Below are 12,859 nucleotides of genomic sequence, written 5' to 3'. Positions count from 1 at the left end.
AATAGGATGAAAGTAAGTAAGTACAAGACAGTTTCTCTCTTTATAGAGATTGAGTATAACAATTAATGAAAGAAGAATTCTGGCAAATTTACAAACAAAGCTGTGTTTACAGTAACTACGTCTGAAACGAGCAGACCAAACATGTTAAAATAATCCTAACCAACCAGCGCACGAGTGAAACGACTGTTAAGCCATCTAGGCATTTTAAAATATACCCTATCTCATTTTTAGGCACTTTGATACATCAGCTTAAGAAAAAAAGACGAGATAAAGAATGACATACTACAAGTGACAAAACATTTTTGCTTGGCAACAGTTTCGAACAGGTCTTACTGCCTCGAAGTGTTTTGGCCATCGGAAAACAAAAGGCATAGAATTTAGGATATAATTAGTGAGAAATGATAAATGTTGTTATAATCTGCTCAAACTTTAGTGTTGTTTTTAATTTCATACTCAAGTATCGATGTTCATCATTTTCATATCTCATCTTTACTTTCGGTAAATATTCCATACGGGTTTGATTTGAAGATGAACGGTCAATAACAGTACTTGGGTAAGAATCATAAACGAATCTATAGTTTGGTAAGTTTATTATAATTAATTATATCTTGTATAGCTACTTGTGCTTTAGCCACTCGAATTTTTGATGTTCATTTTTATTTCAAAACATCTTTCTCTGAAAATCCTGGCTATTCTTAGCATGATACATTGGGGAATCTGATTTCTATTACTCTTTTCTTTTTTTTCTTTTCTTTTTTTCTGTGAAAAGAGATTTCATTAAGTAGGAAAAATTACAATAAAAGGCTTTGTAAAAAGAGATGGGTTTATGTACTTATTAAATTGACTTGAAGAAGTACATAATCTAATCTCAGTCAATCTAGATTTAGTAGGCACTCTAATAAATGATACAAAACCTAACAAAAAGGCCTAATAGTAAATAAAGTAAAATTCAGAGCCCAAACAAACAGTAGGAGGCCCAAATGAAATTAAAAAAACAAAAGAAAGCTCTAATTTTAAACTTCTCATCCTCTTCAGCCGCCACAAATCTAGCACCACTCCATCATGGCCTTTGTAGCTGAATTCGTACATAAAACTCTAAAATTGTATCTTATAAAGAGACCCCTACACCAAAGTCCGATCAAAATAACCCTGAAAATACAAAAGGAAAAAAAAAGAAAATGGAGGATCTAAACACAGATTTTGGAATTGAAAAATTCATAGAAAAATAAAAAGGAAAGAAGATCAAACTTCGGTTATTTTATAACTTGCCCGGGAGCATATAAACTAAGCCCAACGTAAACTAGGTGTTTGCCTCATTGCATCACTAGGCCCAAGTTCAGAGTAGCTTCTGTTTGATTGGTCTGGGTTTTACTCGTTGGCCGGCTTCATAGGTTGGCCATCATAGCATCAGACTCGTTGGCCGTTGCGGTCGAGATGAATGGAATCAACTTTATATGGGACGAGAGTACGAGACTAATGTAAAAGATATTCCATAATGATTTTATATGAGAGGTTTGGTGTCCTTTTACTTGATTTCTCCGAAGTTCTTAGTCTATTTTTTTTTACTAATTTTACGGTTTCCTATTTACTTAGCGAGTGTCCCATGTACATGTGAGAAAATTTAATTATTCTGAAAGCATTGCATGTGTTTATAGTATGTAATAATAGTAGTGATGCTAATAATATTTTGGGTCCAGATCAAGAGACATTTTTTTTTGCACAAATTTTGACACACCTTGTGAGCCATTAGATTTTAAAATATTCAATGGTTCAGATTTATTATTTTAATGATGTCAACATACCTTGTGGTGACGTGGCAAATGACATGGCATTATAATTTTCAAATCTAAAATTAAACTTTTCTCAAATAAAAGAGAAAACAAAATTACTATTTGGAAAATCAAAATCAAACAAAAACTAAAAAGAAATAAAAGAGGAAGAAGAACAACTGAATAAGGAGTATCTGTGCATGATCAAAAGAAGAAAAAAAATAGCACACGAACACGCGATTTGTATTCATCTTATGCTATAGGAACTATCCCTTCGATCTGCTTCTGAATCTGGTACAACTGGGCTGCTAGTGGTCTCTTTGGCAACCATGGCCTCTCTCTCTCTCTCAGATTGGTCTCTTTGGGAAATTTAAGAGTGTTGAACTTTAGCTAAGATATTCCCAGCTGGTACAACCTCATAGGCCTTTGGGGTGCCAAATCTGCTTCCTATTAGATTATGTGACAAGATAAAGTTGGTCATGTCAAAATACTCTCGATCGCACGTTATGTTCCGAGACATTCAATCTAGACTACATTTACACTTTCAAACGAGAATCAATTCATCTATTAACATTTTTAGTTCTTATGGGCAGTAATATATGCAATTATACTTTATCACAGTTTATGATTAAGTCCAAGTATGAAAAAATTGCACTTTCAAATGAGAATCAATTCATCTGTTAACATTTTTAGTTCTTATGGGCAGTAATATATGCAGTTATACTTTATCACAGTTTATGATTAAGTTCAAGTATGAAAAAATTGAGATATAAAATTACAACTACAGGGAAAGTGCTAGACTTGCAAATATGTTTACAAGTAATAAGGTTTAGCCTCTAGAATGACCCCAGAAGCTTTAAAACAATAATTAAAGAAAATGCTCTATAGAGAATATCAGCCTTTCACATTAGAACAATGGCTAAAAAGTGAAATATGGAGAATATGACACAAGCTAGATAAGGAAAACTAAGCTCTTCTCCCTCCTTTCACATTGAATATATTGTTCATGAAAAATACATGAATATGTTCTAAATAATTTTCTAGTTCAACACTCTTAAATTTCCTTATAAAGTATCTTATCAGCTAGTGGTCTCTCGTACTAGCTGGGAGTATCTTATCTAAAGTTCAACACTCTTAAATTGCCTTATAAAGTATGCAAAGCATATTGTTGTTGATGGTCTTTTAAGTGCATGTCGATCACTTGCTGTGGATACATGAAGTTGAATTCATTCTTCTTAGTTACTTTCTTCCTCGTTTGAGTCTTCCTCTTCTGAATCTTCCTCGTCTAAATCTTTGTCCGACTCTTGCATATTTTTATTCCCTAAACACTCAAATTAAGATGAAAGAATTAGAAACTATCATAATTTATACATCAAGTGAAACTATATGATCTGACAAATAAATAAAAAGATAGAGAGAGAGAGAGAGAGAGAGAGAGAGAGAGAGAGAGAGAGAGAGAGAGAGAGAGAGAGAGAGAGAGAGAGAGAGAGAGAGAGAGAGAGAGAGAAGTTAACTTACTTTGATCCGTAGAAACAATCGTTTTTCTTTTTGCATCTGGGTTTAAAATGCAAGTAAGCTTATTATGTCCTGGCTGTTGGCACATTGTACACTTTCTTTGCTTGCTTTGAGCCAACTCCATACCACCTTTTATCCTCCTAGAGCTTTTAGTTTTTCTTCTACTATTCTCATCCTTCTTTCTACCCTTAGTTTTTGAGATATTTGGATCCAAAGGCAATGACTCAGAGGACTTACTCTTACATTGATCTGCTTCATCTCGAAAAACATTATCTTTAGACTCCATAGCATCTTCTTTTGACACCTTATTAACTTCTGTAATTTTTTTTGACAATTAATCTAAACCATCCATGTACATTGTGTAGGCCTCATCTGAAGGCGCTGCATAACAAGCTAGTTGAGTAGCTCTCCGACACATATGACTAAATCTCAATGCTTCTAATTGTTCTTTACCATCATTCTTTACCAAGGCTTCAGCATCCATAACTCTAAACTTATTCGCCCCTTGTCTCCATCTTGGAAGGATAAAGTGGGAGGGTATTGTATCAATGTCTTGACAAACAAATACTTTCATAATATGCCGACAAATTATTCCCACAAATTCAAAATTTTGGCATTCACATTTACCCACATGTGTTTGTAAATTCAACTCCACTAAAAACTCTTTTGAGTTATCAGTTTTCTTCATCACTGAGTATCTGTGAAACTGATTGTCGGAATCCTTTTCTTCAACCTTGAGCCTTTTGACTCTAGACCATTCGCTCTTGAATTTTTCAAATATATTTCTAGTATACACCTGTGCTGCATGTTTCAAAAGAAAGTCATCATCATTTACAATACGATATTTATGCTCTGATGTAAAATCTTTGCTACTTTCCCTTGTAATAATCTTCTGTAAGGCTTGTTCATACTTGACAACAAATTCTCTCAGATTTGTCATTGATGTAACAAAGTCATCAAAAAATGCATTAGTACCTTCACTACGCCCTGTTGTATTCATTCCGGCAAAAAATGTGCTACGATTATATACTGGAACCCAAGATTCACGAATTTCATAAAGTTGTTGTAGCCATTCCTTTTGTTCCAATTCATGCTCCTCAATCAACTTCTTCCATTGCTCTTCAAAATCCTTAATTCTGTATGTTGCCCATATACACTTTTTCATGCTAGTCTTGAAATCCGACTTTTTATAATATACATGTGATAACTTTTCACCAAATTTTTTCTTTATATGCCAAATGTAGAGGCGGTGACGAGTATTGGGAAAAATTTTAGCTATTGCTCCTTTCATTGCCAAATCTTGGTCAGTGATAATACATAATGGATGTCGACCTCCCATAGCTTCAAGCCACGTCTCAAATAACCATAGAAATGTTACCTCTGTCTCATCTTGCAAAAGGGCACATCCAAATTGTATGGATTGGAAGTGATGGTTTACTCCAGTAAATGGGGCAAATGGCATGTCATACTTATTTGTCCGATATGTTGTATCGAATGTCACTACATCCCCAAAATACTGATACGCCGTCCTTGATCTAGAATCCACCCAGAAAAAATTAGTAGCTCTACCATCTTCATCACACTGGATAGCATAAAAGAATTGTGGATTTTCTGCTTGCTTTTTCCTGAAGTAATTGAGGACTGATTGTGCATCCCCATATTCCAACTCTTTGTGCCTCACGTTCCTTAAATGATTATAACAGTCCCTATTGTCGAAACCAACATTTTGAGCACCACCAAACATTGAAGGAACTTTACTGATTTGTAAGTTCTCTTTTTGAAAAGCTTCTGTTAAATCTTTTGCTGCATTGGGCATATGTCTATTCGACTTCATCATCATCCTTCGAGCTGGTGTCACAATTTTGTGATTGTGAATGTCACTGAAAATTGACACTTTCCATTTGTTAGTCCATTTGTCATGAAGAACTCGCATACTAGCCTCACACCCACATTTAACTGTTGAACAACTTCTTCGCCTCTTCTTTCCAGTCTGTTCGTCACATATTTCTTCCTCATCTTTCGCTTCTTCATCCATCATATCATCCTCTTTTTGAGTCTGCATGACATGTTTACCTTGATGTGCACAAACAAATAATCTACTTGTCACTTCATTTGACTGTGATCTAGACTTTGATGAACTTCGAATACGAGTCCAAAAACCTTCTTGTCGACCATAATCTTCATAATACCTTCCTGCCTCTTCCAATGTTTCAAAATACATTCCTACATAAGGTGATTTTAATTTTTGAACATTTTTCTCTGGAGAATGTAGACTACCTGCTTCATCACTTGTTACTTGGTTCAATGAGGATCCAACATTGCCATCATTCGAATTAGTTAACTCCATCAAGGCCAACTGAAAAGGAAAAGAAAAAAAAAGGTGATGAAGCAATTGCTAACAAGATTGGGGGGGGGGGGGGGAGACTATGCACCGATAAAACAATTGCTAACTAAAAAGAATAAATTAACATGACTTCTATTCATAATAATCTGAAAAAAGAAGGAAACACCGTACCGAACACATGTAATTTATATTTTGTTTGTTGGTCATCACATAGAAGTAATGAATAAACATATCTGTAAACATAACTATATTACCAAGCTGCTATTTGATTATGCTATTTAGGTTAATTACCATGGAAACCTCTAGAAAAAAATTGGCTCTTGTTACTATGATCAGTGCTATGTGGCATGCTAATTAAGAGACATTGTTATTCCTACTCCAGTTGTAGTGAGGTAGCTAATAGGTCGTACAATTATATAATATAATTTGGATTCATTATGAATTACATCAATGCCAAGTATTTTGAGTAATGTCTCAGCATTTTTTAAAGTTTGAACATTGGTCATCAATGCCAAAACCAGGCCTTGTAAAAGTTAGATTAGCCCCTTGTTTTGGAAGCAAATCGTTTTCTATATCAGAAAGTTTAGAGTTATAAGTTCTTTTGTTTTTTTTTACAAGGGATGAATTCATTAAAAACCAAGAATCGTACAAATCAAAATGAGAGCAAAGATACAAAAGCAAGAAGTCTGCTTAACAAACAAAGTTATAACTAATCTAAGTAGAAGTAGGATTAATAACGTCATAAAGGAGAATATGAGACAAAGTTTGGAATGCTTGTGTGTTAGTTACTGACTGTATTTATAAACATGCTTCTTCTAGTTTACAGCCGCTAATATTGGTCAATAGAGGATAGGAAAAATCAAAGTTTTTAACCCTGAGGTAGAAGATTTGCCAAAAGAAAGGGGGAAAAAAAAAGAAGGAAGAAGAAGCAAAAGCTAGGAAAAGAATGCAAGACGCAAGTTAGGTTAGCAAGACTAGTATAGGTAATTGAAACCATAAACTTCAAAACCAATTCTAGTTCTAAACCCTAAATTTAGTTGTTTTTATGTCGACAAAAGAATAAGATAAATATGTACCTGTGTTCTTGTAGTAAGTATTGTTTAGTTCCAATTAGCAAAGTAATTGGGAGAATGGAGATGAGAGCTTGGAGTTGGAAAGGATGATGAGGGCTTGAAGTTGTTAGAGAAGACGATGTTCCTCTAGGTTTTTGGTGTTTGGCGTGTTCGTGTGCTATTTTTTCTTCTTCTTTTGATCGTGCACAGATACTCCTTATTCTGTTATTCTTCTTCCTCTTTTATTTCTTTTTAGTTTTTGTTTGATTTTGATTTTCCAAATAGTAATTTTGTTTTCTCTTTTATTTGAGAAAAGTTTAATTTTAGATTTGAAAATTGTAATGCCATGTCATTTGCCACATCACCACAAGGTATGTTGACATCATTCAAGTAATAAATCTGAACCCCATTGAATATTTTAAAATCTAATGGCTCACAAGGTGTGTCAAAATTTGTGTTAAAAAAAATGTCCCTGGATCCGGACCCTAATATTTTTCATTATGTATACATACTTGAGAATCATGGAGATATCTAAAACACTAATGCCGTATGTTGGTATAACGAGTATGCTACTAAAATTATGATATGTTTAGATTATAGTGATAATATAAGCATGTAAAGCATGACATTAGTTTTAATTGAAAGAGAGTAAGATAACTTATATAACTGATCAAAAGGGGGCTTGAGTTGATCATGTCGAGGTGATTATGGATGGGATATCGTAAGAGCAACTCCAACAGATTCCCTATATTTTGATTTTTCTCCACTTTAGGGAAAAATAAGCCTCTTTTGCTCCAACAGATTCCCTATAACTATCTATATTTTAGAGAAAGTGAGGAAAGAGAAAACCAAATTCCCTATATTTACAGCAAACTCTAAAATTTTAAGGAAGAATATAGAGATTTTAGAGATTATTGTAAAATAGGGAATTTGTTGGAGTTTGAGAAGAAAAAGAGGCTAAAGATTTGACTTTTACTTCCCTATAATACAGAAATTATAGGGAAGCTGTTGGAGTTGATCTAAGATCATACCAAGGTGACCAGGAGAAGATCATGCTGAGGTGACCATGAGATCACGTCAATGTGATCATAAGATCAAGCCGAGGTGAATGAGAGAACATGTCGAGGTGACCAGGAGATCAAGTGGAGGTGACCATGAGACCATGTTGAGGTGATCAAGAGATCAAGCTGAGGTGATCACGAGATCCTGCCAATGCCCAGAGAAATAAGATGCCAAGGTGATCATACCAAGTGAGATCATAAAACCATGCTGAGGCTTAGCGAGATAAGGTGCCGAAATGATCAATCATGTCGAGCAAGATAAAATCAAGTCGATGCCTAGCCAGAAAATGTTGAGGTGGTATTGCCAAGTAAGATAAGATCATTCCCAGCAAGGAATGTCGAGGTGATCATATTGAGTGAGATAAGATGCGGAGGTGATCATGTTGAACGAGATAATATCATGCCTAACTAGACAAGAGGCGCGCCATGCATCACGTACGAGAGACCGAGAGATTATGCAAAGGAGGCCATGCATCACATACGGGAGGGTGAGAGATTTTGCAAAGGAGGCCATGCATCACATACGGGAGGCTGAGAGATCATGCAAAGAAGGTCATGAGATCTTAAACTGGAGGCTGAGAGATTATACTAAGTAAGTCATGGATCACATACAAGAGGCCGAGAGATCATACAAAAAAGCTCATATATCACGTACGGGAGACCATGAGATCTCAAACCAGAGGGCGTGAGATCGTACAAAAGAGGCTATAGATCACATATGGGAGGCCATGAGATCTCCAAAATGAGACCTTGAGATCAGGAAAAAGAGGCGTTGAATCATGTATGGGAGGCCATGAGATCTTGAATAGGAGGCAATGAAATCAGAAAAATGGGGCGTTGAATCCCATATAGGGGGCACTGAGATCTCACAAAGAAGGCCTTGAATCATATCGAGGTACCATTGTGTCCTGGCAAGGTGACCAAGAGAGCTTGGAAAGCAACATGACTTCATATACGTGATTCCCACAGATGTCACCAAATGTTTTTGTCATGACCGGGAGGCTAAGGAAGAAGTACGATAAAAGTAGATAGTGACACAAGAAGTATAGTGGTTCACCTTACTCCTGAGGTGAGACACTGTAATACTCGGGAAATTCATTATTACTTTATGATGATTTTTAAAAAACTATTAGGTGGGTTGTTAGTACGATTACGTAGTTCGGGGGGGGGGGGGGGGGAAGTAAAAAGTATTTCAGAGAAATAAATGCTCGAAATGTTTTATTTCGAGGGGTCAAAAGGTTGGCTTTTTATTTGTTGGGTTTTTCAGAAAACTTTCTTCACAAAAGTCTTAGAGTACGTTGATACGAGTTCGTAGATATCCGGCACGCGCAAATCGGAGATCATATATGATGAAGTTATGATCAGCGAAAGATTTTCCATTTTTGAAAATTTTAGTATAAATAGGGAATTTCCGGAAATATCTTTACAAAATCCAAAATCTTCCTTTTTGGGCAAATTCCAGAAAGTTCCATATCTTTTTCCTCTCTCACTTTTCCTATAAACCCGACCCAAACCCGTTTCCAAGACCCGACTTTTTCAGCAAGCTCTGGTGACCCCAGGCCATGAGACAAGCACAGACAGGCTCGCCCCCTCAGTACGGTCCTCCCTATGGTGGTGACTTGTGGCGATTTGAAGCGTACATGGCAGATCGGGGCAGTGAAGGCAGACCAGACCAGATTTTCCTCCTCCAGCGACGGCCGAGCACGAAATCGATTTTGTTAGGTTTGTGGAAGCTTTCTCTTTCAACCCTTGGTGGTGGTTTTGGACGATTTTCACCTGAGCATAGTCAACTCAGGGTGAACAGTAGTATTTGGCTTGTGGCGTCGATCGGCATTGATCTAGGCCGAGTTTGTTCAAGCTCCAAGTATTAAAGGTGCTCTACTTGGTATTCTTGACATTTTGGATGGTTGGATTGTTGTGGTCTTAAGTTTGGCCAGCGACGGTGCTTGGCAGCGTTTCTGGCCATGTCACGAGACAGTTTATGGTTTTATATACCATCTACTCGTCGATACGAGCATTTTGATATATAATATGTAATTTTTGGTGATCCTATGATTTTGTTAGGGTTTTTACCGTTTTCGATTGTCTAGGTTATCGATCTGTGAGGATCTGGCCTTTCGGTCGACTATTAGTTTTGTCATATTGATCATAGGAGTGTTCTAGAGACTTTGGGTGGTCTTTGATGAGGTTTCGCCTCTATTGGAGTTACTTTTGGATTTTTGTTCAAACGGGAGTTTCGAACTTTAAATTGCTTTGTAATTCGTTTGTTGAGTTGTGATCATCTTATTTCATTGGGTGCTTGATAGAGGGTGTTCCATAATTATTATTGTTTCATTGAAGGCGCAGTTGGATTTTAGGTGAGTAAATCTCACATCTGTTTGGTTGATAAAGTAGGTATGTTTTAACTTGTTTTAGAACTATTTATTAGCATGCGAAGTCTTATTATCAAAATAAATATTTGTTTTGAAATATATGGACTTGATTGTTGATGGTTCATAGGTAAGTTAAAATGAGGTTTATTATAATTGTGGCATTCTTGAGTGAATTAATGACTACGTATTTATATATTTACATGTTATATTATATAATTCTGGGAATGCTTGAGTTGGGGGTGCAAATAATATGTTGTGTTGTGATTGTGGTTTTATATTTAGTTGATTTTTCTTCTGTTTTCATTTTAAATTAATTGGAATTTGTGTTTGATAGTATGCTTAAAACAGTAGAGTGTGGTGTGGTAGGACTAGTGTGGCGATTTTGAGTAGATTTGTCAGGTTTATTGTTGGTTACGATGATCATGTGTGGTGCTTTAGTGATTCTTATTTCATTAAGTGTTTGAAGTAGATTGTTGAGTAAATAGGTTATGTGTTATTTAAGCATTTCCATTTTCAAATAATCTCCTGAACTAAATCATACGCAGGGATTACCATTTTTCTATATTGTTTTAATTACATATAATCTCCTGAACTAAATCATATGCAGGGATTACCAGTTTCTATATTGTTTTAATTGCATGTAATCACCTGAACTAAATCTTATGCAGGGGTTACTATTTTGTTTTATTTATTTAATTTTATTATTTTGGTCTTCTATATTGTTCGTTTGAGTTTACTCATACAAGCTGTCAAAAGTTTACCGGGTTTGCTATTGCAACCCGGTGCACTATTCAATGGTGTAGGGGTTCATCCTGCAGGTCAGGGAAACAGTGGCTGAAGTAGGAATCGTGCAGTCATAACTGTAGGTGTTTGGAAGCTAATTTTGTTGCTTATTTTCCTTAGACTTCCGTTTTGTAGTAAGCTCTGAGGGAGCGTTTACTTATTATTTTGTTAACGTAACTAATTCGTAAACTTTGTATCATGTAATATATGACTAAAAAAAAACGAGTCTGTAGTGACATTGTAGGTTCTAAACATTATCATTTACTTGTTTTAAGTTAAAAATTTTACAGGTATTTAGTGTTGATGTCTGAACCATCACGCCCTGTGTATTTGTATTTGTTTATTATTCGTGCTTGAAAATCAGGGCATGACAGGCATTGAGGCACATCCACTTTTAATGTTTCACTATGATAGTTTAGCCAATGTAGTACAAGTAGGGGAGATCATGAATCAGATCTCATTTAAAGAGGCAGAGGGGTCCCTTTTATAAGTTAGGGAGCCTCCTTTTTCGATGTGGGATGCTAATGTGTATATTGCTTATCTTAAAGGCATTTAGAGAGCATGGAATGTTGGCCTCCTGGCAAGATATCAGTTGATTCCCACCATGACAAGATAGCTCCAGTGTCAGTCTAAGTAATGTATGTCATGAACATGGCCAACCATGTTACGCGGACTATCTAGGAGGCCATTGTTTATGCTTGACGATATGTGATATAGATAGTATGTACAATAACTTTTTTTTTAGAGATACCAACTTAGAGAACTCAATTGATTTGCCAACCAAAACAGAGAAACATCAATGGTCAAATCTTTGGAGGATTTTTAATGCACTTACCAAGCATTTGAAATGGCTTTCTCCATAGCTTATGCCTTTGCTAATCTAGTGCCTTGCTTACAAGAAGTCGATCGTGTTGACTTCTTGAGACCTGCGAGTACCCTATAGACATTCTTCTTTCTTATTACTTTTTAAGGTTTTTTTCACCAACAGTGTTTGGACACTTAGGTGACTTTTAAGATGATACCTGAACTTACAATGTTATTAATGTGATACACAACGTTGTACCTCGGTTCAATTTTCATCACAGAGTTGTTAAAATGAGCACGTGTGATGAACGTGAGGGAGTAAATGATGGCAAAAAGACCGATTTGCCCTAATTGAAGAGTTGTATAGGACATTTTACATATTTTTAAGAGTTAATTACTGTTTACTCCCTATACTTATAGGGTTTCATCATTTCAATCCCTAACCTTCGAATTTTACCTAAAAAGTCCATGAACTCTCAATTTCCTCCCAATTCATCCCTACCATCAAATTTCCATCAAATTGCTGACGTGGCATTCCGTACACACTGAAATGTCTATTATACCCTTACTAAGTCTTTTTTTTTTTTAATTTATTTTTTGTCTTTTGACCTTTTCTTCTTCCAGCTCTCTCTCCTTTGATTATCTCTGTCTTCTTCGTCCAAAAACAAACTCAGCTCTCTCTCCATCTCCAAATCTTCGATGACGCCAACGCTACCCACCACTACCATCACAACCCTCATTCCTCCCCTAACCTACGCCATCCCTTCTCTCCTTATCCCACACCCCAATGTCCTCCCCAACCCCCCGCCGCCGTCCTAGACCAACAATGAGGTCGAAGCCCTCATCTCCATCTTCAAGGACAAGTGGTCCTCTCTCGACCGTACCAATCTCCAAGCCACCGACTGAGTTGATGTCGCCACCACCATCGCCGCCCAATTGCCACTGGTCTCGCAGTTTAAGATAGCCATGCAGTGCCACAACAAGATTGATAAGCTCAGGAGAGAAGTGGAGGTGGGTTCGAAGGTCGAACAATAACATCATTGGGACGAGATCGGAGAAGAAGAGTACCGCCATTAGCTCTCTCTCTCTCTCTCTCTCTCTCTCTCTCCCCCACCCCCACCCCCGATCTCTTAATTCATTTTCGTTTTCTCTAGAAAGT

General features: G+C 36.3%; 1 protein-coding gene across 1 annotated transcript; it reads right to left on the bottom strand.

The window, feature by feature from the left end:
• Window positions 1–3,618: 3,618 nt before the first annotated feature.
• LOC112171411 (protein FAR1-RELATED SEQUENCE 5-like) lies at window positions 3,619–12,774 on the bottom strand. Its single transcript, XM_024308598.1, has 2 exons — window positions 12,457–12,774; window positions 3,619–5,640 (listed from the first exon to the last, which is right to left on the bottom strand). Exons 1-2 carry the CDS (start codon window positions 12,772–12,774, stop codon window positions 3,619–3,621), a joined length of 2,340 nt encoding a protein of 779 aa, XP_024164366.1.
• Between the last annotated feature and the right edge of the window lie 85 nt (window positions 12,775–12,859).

This window comes from Rosa chinensis, chromosome 6, assembly GCF_002994745.2.
Source record: "Rosa chinensis cultivar Old Blush chromosome 6, RchiOBHm-V2, whole genome shotgun sequence".
In the NCBI taxonomy this organism is placed as follows: Eukaryota; Viridiplantae; Streptophyta; class Magnoliopsida; order Rosales; family Rosaceae; genus Rosa; species Rosa chinensis.
The sequence above is the reverse complement of the archived record's forward strand: the minus strand, read 5'-3'. Positions and strand labels throughout refer to the sequence as shown.